General features: G+C 35.5%; 1 protein-coding gene across 1 annotated transcript; it reads left to right on the top strand.

Moving 5' to 3' along the window:
* Positions 1 to 1,213: 1,213 nt before the first annotated feature.
* Positions 1,214 to 16,152, top strand: HSPA4 (heat shock protein family A (Hsp70) member 4). Its single transcript, XM_085312662.1, has 19 exons — positions 1,214 to 1,236; positions 2,718 to 2,775; positions 4,434 to 4,574; positions 5,289 to 5,411; positions 5,904 to 6,003; positions 6,429 to 6,562; positions 8,442 to 8,686; positions 9,077 to 9,153; positions 9,448 to 9,599; positions 10,605 to 10,711; positions 11,061 to 11,194; positions 11,640 to 11,821; positions 12,235 to 12,324; positions 12,823 to 12,975; positions 13,456 to 13,581; positions 14,542 to 14,649; positions 14,954 to 15,073; positions 15,478 to 15,639; positions 15,895 to 16,152. The coding sequence occupies exons 1-19, from the start codon at positions 1,214 to 1,216 to the stop codon at positions 16,096 to 16,098; spliced, it is 2,439 nt and encodes an 812-aa protein (XP_085168788.1). The 3' UTR covers positions 16,099 to 16,152.

Here is a 16,152-nt window from a genome sequence, read left to right as displayed (position 1 = left end):
AGGAGATTAGTTATACAAATGTGCTCTGACGTGATTTTATTTCAGGAAGTAACTGGGAAAGGCTGAAGTGACTCAAACAGAAAAATCAGTGTGTTGAAAATGAGTATTTCTAACAGAACTTAATCTCTAAGTAYTGTACACACATATACACATGCGTATATACCTATATAAATAAGTCTTTGTATACATTATTGAATAAATTTAAAAAACAATTTTGGAATCATACAAATATGTATTAAAAATCTTAATAACTTTAAATGTCCATCTTAAACAAAGGCCCAGTTTAAAAAAGTCATTGTAGCGTTTATTTAAAGTCAGCCCTGGGGGGATTCATGCAAGGTTTCATGATATGTTTTCTGAGGAATGGGTTTATGGTCAAAGTTAAGCATTATTTTGTGCTTGGTATGATGAGATGCAAGTTTCAGACAGAATTAGCAGATATAATTTAAGAATTTATCTACCTACGTAAGGATGAAGGTGTCTGGATTAAGTGAAACTTTTGTAACAGACCTTACAAAATTAGTACTGTTTTTCTAGGTAGACTAAAATTGCTTCCAAGAAGAGGCATGTCTTCTAAGCAACTGAAAAGGGGTAGGGGGTGCAAGTCTGAAGTAGTGCCTGCAGGTGACTTAGTTCACATGTGTTAAGGGAGTTCATTAGACCTCCCAATGACCTTTTGTGTTTATATGTTTCTATGCAAAATATTAACTTAATTATTCAAATTCCACTAAATTGTGTAACACTTGATTTTGTAGTTTAATGGGTTAACTGTGGTAGTTCCTACGGTTAACTGTTCTGGAAAAAAAGAGTGGCAGAAAGTTCTTCTCGTTCCTCTGCACTGGTTAACTTTCTGCTGCTCTAATTCCCTCTATGACTCCCCAACAATTAGATGAGAGCCAGTGTTAACTTGGCAAAGGAGATGAGAGAAAATGCAAGGAGAGGAGCTGAGTAGGACCATCCTATCTTGGTGGTAGTTGGATCACTTCCATTATAATGTGAAACTGCTTCCTTAAATCTGTTGAAGCWATTGCTAGAGAGAAGCAGAAGGTCTAAACGTTCATATTTATTGTGTAAGTAATTCATAGATCTAGTGATTTTTTTGTAGTAAAGACAAAATTTTGATGGGGTTATTTGATAGATAATTCTCAGGTTCCTTTATTTGAGAGACTTCAGCATCTATGTAACAAAGTACAGCACAGCTGTTCATCGAAGCATGCATGGTCTAAAGCTGAGCAGGTGGCTGGCATGTTTCAGAAGAATGCATACACTTAACTTTTTTTGGTTTTGTTCCTTGAAAATAATACAGAAGCCTGCATTTTTGGTGCTGTAGCCTTCTCTAGAAAGATTTTTACCTTGAGTTGTTAGTCTGGTGCTGCTAAAGAGTTCTATAATAATTCAAAATCAGTGAATTGAGAGTGATGGCCTCTGAATTCAGGAGTGAAGTAACTGAATGTTTTGTTTGCCTCGTATAAAAATAAATCTTCTCCATTACTGTGTACTTTTTAATTTCTTTCTGAAGTCCAGGGTGAATCCTGACRAGTGTTCAGTATGATTTTGCTTATACTTTGTGGCTCCTGTTTCCTTAGTATTGATCTTAGGGTCTGCACAACACAGAACTTTCTTTTTATTAACTTTGTTTTAAGTAGGTGTTATTTCTCAATGCTTATTCTRTTGCAATGTATGCTTTAGGGTGTACCTTGTTTTCACATGTTAAGTGGTGAATAAATCAGAAGTAGATAYAGAAACAATATGATTATACCACTGTTTTTGGCAATTTGATCATTTGCAAACAGCAGGCTAAACTAAAAATCTGGTTTTTGTGTAGCTCTGGCATATCCATACTGTAGAGCAGCTTCTTGACTTGCTGCATAGAGAACTACTAAATTATATTGTTAAAATATGCTTTATTAATAGTAAAGAATTGTTTGACTCTAAGTATTTATGTCAGTAAGTTTACTGTAGTGCTATCAGGAATCTAGATTAGAGGATAAGGTGGAAAAAGTCTGGATTTAATTTTGTTTTATGGGTTCTATATTACTTCGTTAAATATTTAAAACAAGAGATTTAGTAGGACTAGAATGTCTCCAAAGCTGTGTTTTAATTTTTTTTAACTGTGAGCCATCACAAAGTAGCTTGGGGTAATTTTTTTCTATAATCTACATTTTTTTTATTTCAATCAGTGAAGATAAAGCCCATAAGCATTAGTCTTTCTCTGTTTTCTTTGTGCTGTTGAARGGCTAGCTTTAAATCTGAAACTTGATTAGCAGGAATAGTTGTCTTAGTAATATTTGATTTCTGCATGTATTTCTTAATAATATGGGAAAATTAAACTAACAACATATCTCTGGTTAACTGGCTTAGCTGTACRGGTGGTTATTGAGATGAAATGTCTACCCAATTATTTTTTAGAAGTAAAACTTAAAGTACTGTGAACTTTAATACTGAGTTGTATTTTAATGGGCCTCATTCTAGAGGAGAACTGTGATTTAAAGTGTTTAAGTTAAAACTTAAATGAAGGCCTTTTGTGATCAGAATCTACAAGAACTAAATTTTTTCCAGTGCATGACCAACTTTCTTAATGAACTAAATGATGTTAAAATATTTCTTGTYCAATTAATATTAATCAGCTCTTTTAACAAAAAAGTCACATGACTGCTAGTGTTCAATGCAGTTCTATCAATCACTTGCTAGACTGGAAATTTTTCTTCTCATTGTAGATCATGTATAGCCTTTGGACCCAAGAATCGCTCAATTGGTGCTGCAGCTAAAAGCCAGGTGAGACTATTGTTTTGTAAAAGTAACCRATTTTCAAAAGTTAGACTTGTACAATGTAACTGTTTATCAGTGAAGATTAAGGCATCTTTGAGGTTTGCTTCTTAGTGTCTTCTTAACTATAATGGAACAGCTGGGTCTAATTCAGCTGTTCAACTTGTAATGCTGCTTTGTCATCTTGGATAGAGATAAAAGGGTTATTAGTCTCAGAACTTTACTGTTGTACATAATGAAACATACAGAAACATATTTTTGCCTCTTAAAATCTGATGAATACTAGCATTCTTTACATTGAAAATGAATCTTATCAGTAGTTTTTCATCCATATTATGACAGCATTCTATGGTTCAATTTTGTGGTTTCATGAAGTTCTTTCCATAGAGTTCAATTAAATGCATAATTTCAAGAGAAAAGAAGCATAAATACAGTGTTTTCTCAACTCTTTGGGGTTGAATTACAGCCTAAATATCTTCCTCAACCTTTCTTGCTCATACATTGAGTTTCTATTGTGTAGGTAAGTAAATACAATTTAAGGACCACAAGGAGGCTTAGCTGATTTGTTGTGCTTGTGAAACTTGTGTCCTGCTGTCTTGTATCTTGTGTTACTGTGAAACACCTATAAAATAATTTCTTTTGAAGTCCTCTACAGGAAGTGACTTTTCAAACACTCGCTTTTTCTTAGCCTAAAATACCTAGAGATGTATGAAGATTCAGTATCTAGAATACAAAAATGACTGGACACAACTATGTTATTCAAGAACAGAAGAATTGTACTAAACTAAATGCAGATGTTTTTCTGGAGTTGGGTGTCTGCTTAGCTTAAAGAAATTCATTGGTACAGAGATCCMGTAGAGATGAGGTATGTCCTGCAAAATAAGCTTAGAGAAAATCAAAACCAGGTTATTTAAGAAATAGACATTTGACTGAAACTGAATCACAGGTAAGCARTATATGGTGTAATGCTTGCCTGCTTTGTCAATACTTTGATTCTTTTTTCAGTATGTTTCTTGCTGTACTATAAATGAAAGAATWAAAATTTACATGCAGTACTTAAACATACTAGAGACTGACTTTTGATTTCTCCATTTGCACTGATCTCAGCTATTAATGCAAGACCACCTACCTTTCGTCACTTGATTCAAGTTGGCAGTAATCTCTTGGGGGCCCTGTTTACTTTAAAATGTATTCATAACAAGATCCTTGAGCAGTTATTTAGGAATATCTGTATGTTGACTGGTCACATGCATCTGATGGACCCGAAGTAGAGTTTATTATGTCCATATGCTTGTTGTACCAGCTGAATTTCTGGCTTGCAGCCAGTATAAGAGCAGGATGCTAGGAAAGAGGTAAATGGAAAGGACATACTGCTAAAACTTTGAAAGATGTGCTACATGTAATGTGAATTGTATATTACCTGGTTTATATGCTTTCTCTGATTAAAATCTTAGCTCTATTTTGAAGTATGCATTTTAATCTCAAATTTCTGKAGGTTATCTAGGAGATCAGAAGGAAGTTGCCTTTTAGCAGCTGCTCTGATGCTGTTAAGATACAAATGACAATCTTCTGGCAAGAGAAGCCTGAGAACAGAGCTTTCTATTATCTTCTGTTTGAAATTCAAATGCTCCTCTGCCATCTTGTATTGAAGRTTTCTTTTCCTCTAGGTTATTTCAAATGCAAAGAATACAGTACAAAGTTTTAAAAGATTTCATGGTCGTGCATTCTCAGATCCCTTTGTTCAAGCTGAAAAAGCAAACCTTGCGTATGAACTTGTCCAGCTGCCAACAGGCTCGACAGGCATCAAGGTAAGTCTGGCATATTTGAAAAAGAACCAGAGGAGAAACTGGTAAAGATTCCATTTTACCTCTATTTTGAATCTATTTGCTGTAGTTTCCATTCTTTTGTGAATAGAAGAATCTTAAATAGAGGATTATAAGGCTATTAACACCTGGAGAGGCCATCTGCAAGACTGATTTTTGCACATTTACGTAACTTCCTTGAAAAGCCAKTCCTGCACAATTTTTGCTGTGGCAATGCTTTTTTTCCTTCACTCCATGGTGAATTTTGAAGACAGCTACTTGACAAGTGTATTTATTTAGCTACTGTCCAGAGATATGCCAAGGTGTAAGAGATGAACTTAGTACTTCAGCTAAAATGTTTTTAAAAAAAGTTTTTTCACAGCAATGACTGGACTCCTGATTTGGAACTGAGCAAATGACTTATTGCAAAGCAGGAGGGAGGAAGGTGTCAGGCATTGTSTAGCATTCAGGATTTGGAGGAAATCTGTGTCCAGAGAAGCCATAAGTGAATTCTCAAATGCATGTTCTGGTGTTTATGTAGATTGCCTTCTTGTAATTGCAGTGYACAAACTAAACTATCAGAGTGAGAAGTTGTGTAGAGGCGTGTTATTTTGTAAGCTTGCTTTTAGGAAAACCATTTATCTTGTGTATGTTCCTTATGCTTGCTGTGYGTGGTTTTTATTATGGTGTGGTCCTTGTACACAACCTTTTTTATTTAAGGTCATGTATATGGAAGAAGAAAGAAACTTTACTATTGAACAAGTGACAGGAATGCTCCTTACCAAATTAAAAGAGACTGCTGAGAATGCACTTAAGAAGCCTGTTGTTGACTGTGTTGTTTCTGTAAGTATGTGATATTAAATAGGTGTTATAYTGGGTCAGTATCATAAATTGAAAAGCTTGGTGATAATAGCACTAAATTGCCTATTAAACCTGAATATTCAGGTTTAATTTATCCTTTCTATTTAAAACTGATTCTTACTCAAATCTCTTCCTGAAAATTAGATTTATTTCATTAATGATAAAACTTCTTAAATTGCTGCTAATTAACAAATCATATTTGATAGCTGCTTATGGTTCTGCACTTCTAAAATTAGTGACTAAATATGAGTGCTTCCAATTCTAAAATGAAGGAAAAGGAATTGTTCAAAAAAAGTAACCTCTTCATGTAATTCCTTCTTTGCTTTTTCTGTCTTCCAACTGAAAATAAACATCAAACTTGGAGTACTTGTGGAGGAAGAAAATAAATTGTGCTCCAAACTGACTCTACGTACTTGTCTGTTTGCTATAGATGACTTTCTGAAAGTTAATATTGGCTCTATGACCTCCTTGTAGGTTCCATGTTTCTATACAGATGCAGAAAGGAGATCTGTGATGGATGCTACACAGATTGCTGGTCTCAACTGCCTAAGGCTAATAAATGAAACAACTGCAGGTAGTTCCTTCCTTTTCCTCCCTGTCAATCTCTTAATTTGGTAGTTTTATTAGATAAAAGGGCTTTTAATCTGTCACTGACTTGTGCCCTCTGGAATTGCTGCCAGTACTGTAAACTGGAAATGGGGTTGGTTGCTAATAAACTTTTAAGTCAGTCTTTTCTATTGCTTTACAGATGTTTTTATAAAGATGTTTCTAGGACATCTTGGTTTTCATGCAGCTACTCTCCAGACTGAGAGGCTAATACAGTTTAATGATCTTCCATGTCGCATTAATATTGGGAATTTGTTTTAGCAGGGTAGCAAATTCTGTAGCTTGAAAAATAATATGAAATGTTAATGCTGTTTTTACTACTGTACCAGTTATTGCTTAGGAAAAATTACAGGAAAAGAATGCACTAAATATCTCGTTTTTGTTTCTGTATAGTTGCCCTTGCATATGGAATCTATAAGCAAGACCTGCCTGCCTTAGAAGAGAAGCCAAGAAATGTTGTTTTTGTGGATATGGGGCATTCTGCTTATCAAGTTTCGGTTTGCGCATTCAACAAAGGAAAACTGAAAGTAAACAATTTGTTATGCATCTCTCTTAAATACCATTTAAAATATTCATCAGTACATACATGGACTACACCAGGCAAACTTGCCTGTCTGTACACAAGTGTGCACAGGCAGCTCTATTTTTTTTAATTTCAACTTTTGGCTGGATTAAAAGTAGAGCAGAGAACTAGAGAGCTTTAGTGCTACACAGAGGAAACAAATATGCCTTAATCAGCGTACTTGTGGCAAAAACCTAAAAAGTCTCAGTTTAAGAAACTAAAACTTCTGATTGAATGCTGCTCCCAAAAGGAAAAAAAAAGGCATTGAAGCAGGGATTCTTAGAATGGTGTAAGTGTCAAACATYTTACAACTCACTGATACTCATGTAAGAGTCCTAAGGCATTCTTAACTTCCTTTCACAGGCTAAAGTAATTAAGCAAGTTATACTAAATTTCTAAAAATAAGTTGTCAAAGTACTGCTCTTTTCCAGCAAGTACTAGAATTGCTTAATTAGCTTTTTGCCAGGAGGTACAGTAATTTCTGTAGTTCCAGTAATTTTTTCTTACTTGATTAGCTAAAGAAACAAATCTAWAACACAAGTTAGTGAAATGAAAAGAAGTCCTGAAAACCTTAGTTTTGCATTTCTGTTCTTATGTGTAAATTTAGTCTAGGTTATTTCTCAAGTTTTCTTTAAAGYTCTTTATTGAAATCATGGAAGTATTGAAGAATATAAGTGCTGCTGTTAAGTATTGAACCTAAGTGCCTTGCCATCCAACACTTTACAGCAGTGCAGAAACCAAGCTTTGTCTGAAAAGGTATTGAGAGTAATGTGGTATTTCACTGTCTTCTAYTTCTAACAAAAATCAAGTTCATAATGTGAAAAAGGGTCAATTCAGGTAGATGGACTATAGATTTTCTTAACAGATAATTCATTTGTGACAAATTAATACCTATTTGCAAAAGTTAAACACATTCTCTTGTTTTATTTTTAGCTTGGTGTAAGCATGTTCCACCCTTGTGAGGCATTGAATATTAAACTGGGATATGATTCAAACTGACAGTGGCAGAGCAGAGTTTGGAAACTCTAGTGGTCTGCTTATAATACGAGTTACTGAACAGATTGTGTTGCTAAGCCTAGCCAAGTCTTCCTGAAGATACATATTTTTAGGACTTCTTTAAGCGCTAGAATGCTGGGTGCCCAAAGTTGCTTTTTAGCATTTGTGATAGTGAATCTCTGCTAGAATTGCATTGTATTCTAGTTGCATGTGCCAAAAGGAAAAAAAAAAAATCATTCATGAAGTGAGGAGTGATTTACTATTTTTATAGCTATTAGAATTTGTTAGTGTTGGTTCTTCTGTTCCAACAGCATTTTTTGAACATCTCTAAAACCAGCTACAAAAGTTGGAGGATAATCATTGTTTAAATTCCATATGTTTTTTTTAAAAAAAAAGTCAGTTATGCTTTAGGATGCATATAGTAACTGTTACTGTAGTTGCCATTTGTATAGAAGATCAGATGTTGGTAAACATGATGTAATTGCTACTTAGGTTGCCTTGAAACATAAGAACAGCTTAATTCTTGCCAGTAGTATCRGTGATATGTGAAAGATGGGTATAGGACGTAGCTTTGGTTGGGGACGCATTAGAATTCTGGACAAGGTTCATCAAAAGACACTTACTGGGGATGCCAAGGGCAGGATAAAATTCTCTATGGGATTTCTTGTTTTCRTTGTGGCTGCTCTGGTATAGTTCTTGCTGTGTAGTAATGTTGTGATACTTCTATATGGARTTTTGATTTAAAGATAGAATATATGTTCAAAGAAGTGGCTTGATATTAGGAAATAGRTTTCACTGAACTAATGGCAAACTGAGCTATTACTGAAGAGTTGACTTTTTTTTTTAAGGTTCTTGCTACATCATTTGACACAACACTTGGAGGCAGGAAGTTTGATGAGATGTTAGTTGAATACTTCTGTGAAGAATTTGGAAAGAAATATAAACTAGACATCAAGTCAAAGATCCGTGCATTGTTGAGATTGTACCAGGAGTGTGAAAAACTGAAAAAACTGATGAGTGCAAATGCCTCTGATCTCCCAATGAACATAGAATGCTTCATGAATGACATAGATGTCTCTGGAACCATGAACAGGTAATGTTCATACCTCCTTCATAAAGATAGACTTAATCCACTTCACTCAAATCATTCCTGTCAGGAAAAAGCTTAGTATTAAATACAGGTGCTTAGGACTGGAGGGAGGAAGGAAATGTAAGAAGAGTTTGTGGAAGGGGTACTGCTCAAAATAACATTTAGGAACTGATTAGTACTCTACTTAGGATGAAGGGCAGTGAATGTTGTAAAGGATGCTTGGATTATTGGAGCCAAATTTGAGAGAACATAATAAATGTAAAACTAGGATTGGGGAGAGAACACTGTAGTAGTCCAAAGCCAAAATTTCACTCTTTCAGTTTTGGTGTTCTGTTGTATTTGCAGTTTTAACTTATGGTAGGCTATAGCTTTATTTATGGCTTCCTCCAACAGAAGCAAATTTTTAGAGATGTGTGATGGTCTCCTTGCAAGAGTAGAACCACCCCTTCGCAGTGTACTGGAACAAGCSAGTAAGTGTATATGCATTCTGTATTCTGTACATGGAAAGAGAAAACATCCTTAATGCAAACTTCCTTCAGATGTTGACAAAACTTCAGCATATTGACGAGTACAGTTAACTTTTTCTTGCTTAGCAGTTACAAGCTATCTGAAACTTTCACAGAGGCTAAGACCTGAACTTCTTATTGCTCAGTCTTAAGTAAGAGAACAAGCTTAACATTTGCTCTGGTATAATTTTGTTAGCATAGTCACTTAAAACTGAAAACTTTAATCTATAAAAACTAATATGTCTGACTCTTTCCTAGAGTTAAAGAAGGAAGATATTTATGCAGTAGAAATAGTTGGTGGTACCACAAGAATCCCTGCTGTAAAAGAGAAGATCAGTAAATTTTTTGGCAAAGAAGTCAGTACAACTTTGAATGCAGATGAGGCTGTTGCACGAGGTTGTGCACTACAGGTAAGGAAAAAATAAAAAAAAAGGTGCTGCTGTGCTTTAGCTGTGAATACTTTTATTGAAATCCATTAACATTTGAGCTAGAGACCACAGAATTAAGTAATGAGAAAAATACTTCATGTGTATCATAAAATTGATATGAATAAACTTCAGGAAAGTGGGTGGAAGAACATGAATGGCTAACTTCTAAGTGATCCCTTTGTGCTGTTTGTCTAAGTCAAATCAGTGCATCAGTAGAGTTTGTTACTGTGAAGCATGTGCTCTGCTTCTACTGTAACTGAAAACTAGTAGTCTGGTAACATTCATGTGATGAGACTTTTACCTCCAGGCTCCTTTGACTGGGTTAAGCAGTAAAATGGGGTATTATTATAGGACTACTGATAAACTTGTCATATGGCAGTTGCTTAATTACATGAATAAAAATGAAATACTGAGAAAGCTTTTGTGGCTTGGGTTGATTCTAATTCTTGTGAATGGAAATCTTATGTCCTGACCTAGAATCAGAATCACTGTTGAATGACAGATGTAGAGGCTTGAGCTGTAGTAAATACTCCATATAGTTTCTAGCTGTAACAGCTTTTGAATGCACCTTAATTTTGCTCTTGTCATCTTATTTTCCTCCTTTCTTACAACACTTAATATGTGCTTATAGCTCCATTCCATCAGTGATACAAACCAGCTGCTAGAATGCACTCAAAGGGAGTTTTGCTTAATGGTATGAAAAAAAAATTACTATGCTGCTCTTAAAATTGAACAACAATAGTTCTGAATTAGAATTCATGCATTTTCCATTTTCAGACTGAACAGATGATTACAGCCTCATGAAAAGGAAGGGTCCATATAAGCTTTTGGTATTTACTGTGCAGGTCCTGAGTCCACCAGTTATTAGACTCCTTTAGTCTAGAGTAAATCTACATATTAAACAGATTAAATAAGTGCATGYTGAATTCAATTACTGTTCACCTAAAGTTTCAGTTTTTATAATAAATTTGTCTTTTGCTCTTTCAGTGTGCTATTTTATCCCCGGCTTTCAAAGTGCGAGAATTTTCTATCACAGACTTGATACCGTATCCTATTTCTTTACGATGGAATTCACCAGCAGAGGAGGGGTTAAGGTAAAAAGTTGCTGATACTCAGACTTGCATGATTACATACAGCTTAAAACTAACTGCAGGTGCCTAGATAATGTTTTTGGAAYAGTGCTTATTTAGAGATTCAAATTCTGATAGCTTGATTGTCTTAGGTTAGTGACAGTAAAAAGCCAAAACAAGAGCAACGGTTTGGAGGTGTTTACTTCATGTATTGCTATTGCTCTTATGAACGTAAAAGGAGTGGTTTTTTTTTTCTTTGTGTCACTTAAAGCTTTTCCTTAAGATATAGTAGTATCCTGGGATGGTCTGYGTTCATCTTGTCTTCAGATGTTTAGTATGTAAGATGATACAAGTGTTTGGTTCTCTCTTACAGTGATTGTGAGGTCTTCCCGAAGAATCATGCTGCTCCGTTTTCTAAGGTCCTCACTTTCTACAGAAAGGAACCTTTTACTCTTGAGGCATACTACAGTTCTCCCAAGGAACTGCCTTACCCAGACCCTGCTATAGGTAGTTAAGGCCAATCTGTATTTTTTAACTATAARTAATCTTGTATGTCTTTTGGACTTCTTTCTAACTATATATTCYAGAAAGTACCACAAATGCTATAGGATAAGTTTCTTAGTCATGGATCTACACCAAAATGAGTGGAGTTAACATGAAGTTTATGGATGAACAGTCTAAATAGAATCCCAGTGTTTAAGCAAGCCTAAAGGGGGCATACTCAGAACTGTGAAGTCTGTCAATTACTATTATACCATTAACACCAGCTTTTACAACATACTAGATATGGAAAAATTCTGACAACCATGTATTCTATCATTATTTACTAAAAAATCAAATTGGCTTTGAATAGGGTTTAATATCCTCTGCATGCAGTATAGTGATCTGTTACAAGCAATATTCAGGATTTACATTATGTTCACTGGTTATTTTAATTGGAACATTTTTTTAGCTCACTTCTTGGTTCAGAAGGTCACGCCTCAAACAGATGGATCCAGTTCAAAAGTGAAAGTCAAAGTTAGAGTCAATATCCATGGTATCTTCAGTGTTTCAAGCGCATCTTTAGTGGAGGTTCATAAATCTGATGAGAATGAAGAGCCTATGGAAACAGACCAGCATGCAAAAGAGGAAGAGGTAACAGACTTTGTTTGCTACTTGGAAAATTTCTTTAATGATTAAGTGCAGCTGGCCAAATTCTTAGCAGGTTTTGAAACTTACAGAAGGACTAAGTAGACATGACAAAGAATTAAAAAAAAGGGGGGGCAGGGGATTAAATACAAATCGATATGTTAATCAAGTATCCTCTGAAACTAGGACTGAAATAYAGATGAAATTCCTAATCATGCAAGGAGTGGTCTCTTCCTTCTCTGAGCAAAGACTAAAGCTTAAAATCTATTACTTAAGACTACTTTAGTTTTCATTCTGTTTCTTTGTATGTGAAGAGCAGCAAATGCAAATACAGTGATCAGCCTAGGAACGRAAGCAGTGATCTTGCATATACATTGTTTAAAGAAAGGGGTGAATTGAATCTTTTTTGTGAATTTCAGAAAATGCAGGTAGACCAGGAGGAGCAACAAAAGACAGAAGAACAACAGCAGGTCCAACCTGAAAATAAGGCAGAGTCTGAAGAAATGGAGGTAACAACTGTATCTGAAACTCTTATCTGGAGGATTTCAGAAAATGTACAGTGTGTGAGCTCATCCACTGCCTTGCTTATAGCTCTGGAAGCTAAACTTTTATTTGAATAAACTTGTCTTGTGTTGCGTAGGCCTTAAATACATAAATAGCATAAATTGATGCRTATCTGTCAAGTGACCTAATATTGATGAAATGGTGAACTCTTCTGTTCATAGAAGAAATAATCATTTAGTTTTCAGTAAGTTAAATATGAGGAAAAGTTCTTCTATAAACACCAGCACCCCCATGAATATAGCAAATGTGCTCAGTAAAGACCAGAAAATGCATATTTTTCTGACCTTTTTGGCAGCTAGATGTCAGAATAGTGGTGTATAGTAATGCTGTTGACATAAGAACCAATGCACTAACTCAATAATACTTTTCTGATCAGTCTTGAATATTCAGCTTGAGCTGACTGGTGATKCTGTTTTTACTTTGAATATATTTCCTTAATGCAGACTTCTCAGGCTGATTCAAAAGACAAGAAAGTAGATCAACCACCTCAAGCTAAGAAGGCTAAAGTGAAGACTACTACAGTGGACCTTCCCATTGAGAATCAAYTGGTGTGGCAGATAGGGAAAGATATGCTGAACTTATTCATTGAGAATGAGGTGAACTTCTGTTTTGTTTGCCTAAGCCAAAAATTTCACTAGCAGAGTCCTGTTCATTAAGCATGGTCAAGGGTGGGCAAGGAAAAAAAACAAGCAACTTTTTCCTCCAAAGTGGGCGACAGTGTCCCATGGAGCTGAAATGTATTATCCTGTTAAGTGACTGCTGTAACTTGTTGTTGAATGTGTGCTTTGCAACTGCAGAATGCAGGGAAGCTAGTTAACAGAGTGATTATTTCCAAAATCAGTKGCTTGGTGACCACTACCACTATGGTGGATGATTCCTTAGCTGAGGCAGATACTCATATTTCTTTAYTTAAGTTATATTTCAGCAATAGTAAATTGAAGCTATGTTCTGTGTTCAGGACAAAAATCTTAAGCCAAATTGAAGCATTAGCTATAAGGTATCAGGTACCCTGTATCCTGGTAACAAATATTAAATGATTAGCTTTTTAGCTGACTAATTAGAGAACTTGTTCACAGGGTAAAATGATAATGCAAGATAAGCTAGAGAAGGAGAGGAATGATGCCAAGAATGCAGTGGAGGAGTATGTGTAYGATATGAGAGACAAACTCTGCAGTATTTATGAGAAATTCGTAAGTGAAGATGTAAGTATTAGCTTGATTGTCTTCTAATACTTTTTGTTGCAACTAATAGCCATATTTTTGTGGTCCTTTGACCTGTAAGATATGTTTGTGAAATGCTTAGTTATAATTTTCAGACTTTTAAAATCTAAATTTGAAGAAATATCTTTAATCCACCTGGCCAGTTTTTACKTAGTTCACATTTGGATGATATCTAGGATACACTGTGTGTTCTTTTCCCAAAACAGTTGCAGCAATTGAAGTTATCGGAGCRTGTTTTCATACTGAAACAGACTGAGCACTTGAACAATCATTTTGAGGCAACCTATTTTACTTTGCTACTTTGTCAGTACTTAGAATGATTTATGATAAAATTCAAAGAATAATCCAAYTTAGGAGGAAAATACTAGGCAAGATTCATCTGATGAAGTGTGGGCACCTGTATCTGAACAAGGAAGGTCCCTTACTATTAGTAACTAGCTTTCCCTGGAGTACTGGATGAACTTGGTGTGTAATCAATACCATCCTAAGGTGGATGACTACATTTAATCAGATGAATAACACTCAACCATAGTTAGTCCCCACTGACTATTGTAGGAGTTTTGCCAGCAAGGTATCTATGGTGCTTAGATGTCAGAGATAAATTAGGTCAGGTGAAGTAAGATTCCTGGTACATTTGCTAAAGATAGTTTCACTGTGTTCTCAGACTTGCTGATATAGTAACAAGGCAAAGCAGTTAAGGTAAACTTGTACTGTCTGACAAAAGCCTGTTTTAAATATTTGGTGTCATAGATGGCTCTTCCTTAGGCAAGCTTTCCTGGTAAGTGAGACTGAAAGAAGATACTGTGTCTTAAGCTGTCTTTTTTGTCATTAAAAGCACAAAGTTCTTCACACTCTGAAAATGTAACCCTCCATAAGAGTCCAAGCATCACTTTACCATCTAATAAATTCTCACTGAAGTATTTATCTTGCATATTGCTTCAGGATAGAAGTAGTTTCACACTGAAGCTGGAAGATACAGAAAGTTGGCTTTATGAAGATGGTGAAGACCAACCCAAACAAATTTACATTGATAAATTAACAGAACTGAAGGTAAGTGGTTCTTAAGTTCCTGYAGGAATTTACTGAATCTAGAGCACTTCATTCAAGCAGGGAGCTAGCTTAGGTGCTACTGTTTCAGATCAGCACTGATAAACTAATTAACCTGCTTATTAAGTATGTAAGAAGCAAATTTCCAGTAAGCTTGTAGCARTACAAACCAGATTCCTATAAGGGAGGCAACAGTACAACTTCTAGGAAGGCTTGGAAATGCTTGGAAATGCTTGTCTGTACTGTCAACTTGCAGCAGCATATTATGATGTTGGCTGTTTTTGATATCTGTTACATTTTGTTTCAGACTCTGGGTCAACCTATTCAGGCAAGATTTCAAGAATCAGAAGAAAGACCAAAAGCATTTGAGGATTTGGGGAAGCAAATTCAACAGTATATGAAAATTGTTCACGCCTTTAAAGCAAAGGTATTTCCACACTTAATTTTTGGAAAATGCAAGGAATTGTTGCAAACCTGTTTTGGTTTCTTAAGTTCCTTTCAATGGAAGACTGGTGGCAACCTCCTGGTTAGTTTCTCAATTCTCACTATTTACCATCTTTCAGAAGTGGATGTTAGTTTTAAAACTTGACAGTCTGCTTTTAATCAGATCTGGATTCCCTCTTGGAGGGAAAACAGCTGCAGCAGTAGAATTTCAGTCCTCTGTCTGATTATAGAGTTGTGGGAGACTTGCTTAACTGCTCTGGTAACTAAAATAGCCTTCTGGGTAGGAACTGCTGTTTCTAGTGTTTCGAAGCTATAAGTTTGAATGAAGAAAGAAACAGTTTAGATACTCAAATATYTATACAGCTACTACTAATTTGACTGTTTCAGGATGAAGAGTATGACCATCTAGATGATGAAGAGGTAGCAAAAGTGGAGAAGAGTGCAAATGAAGCTATGGAGTGGATGAATAACAAACTCAATCTTCAAAATAAGAGAAGTCTTACTTTGGACCCAGTTATAAAAGCTAAAGATATACAAGCGAAGATTAAAGTAAGTATTTCTACATATTTCACTGCATTTCTGAGAGTATGTCTATTTTACRGTCTAGTTGCTTGTGGTGTGAGGTGGCAAATTGCTAGTAGAAGGGGCAGTACTTAGATATTAATCTGTTAAACATTGGCAGAACATCAACCCTCAGCTTGAAACATCCATCTGATATAGTCAAAAGTTGATGCTATCAAAAGGTTAAAGCACAGCTGTTAATAGATGAAACAYTTCTAATACTTCTGTTCCTGTGTCTTCTAGGAGTTGACCAGTATTTGTAATCCTGTAGTCACAAAACCAAAACCCAAGGTTGAACTCCCAAAGGAGGAGGAGAAACCAACTGAATTGAATGGACCAGTAGAAGSCCAGGAAGATGCTAACAGTGGGTTGCAGACTGAAGAGAGCACTGCTACAGCTGCTCCAGCAGCTACAGAAAAGAAGCTTCCTGAAATGGACATTGACTGAATTTCAGAACTTGTTTATATTACTGCAAACAACAATAAAGCTTTAAGTTGTCAA

The sequence above is a fragment of the Rhea americana genome, unplaced genomic scaffold (assembly GCF_003343005.1).
Source record: "Rhea americana isolate MKP2758 unplaced genomic scaffold, rheAme1 scaffold_37, whole genome shotgun sequence".
Lineage (NCBI taxonomy): Eukaryota > Metazoa > Chordata > Aves > Rheiformes > Rheidae > Rhea > Rhea americana.
Note: the sequence above shows the minus strand (reverse complement) of the source record. Positions and strands in the feature narration are given on the sequence as shown.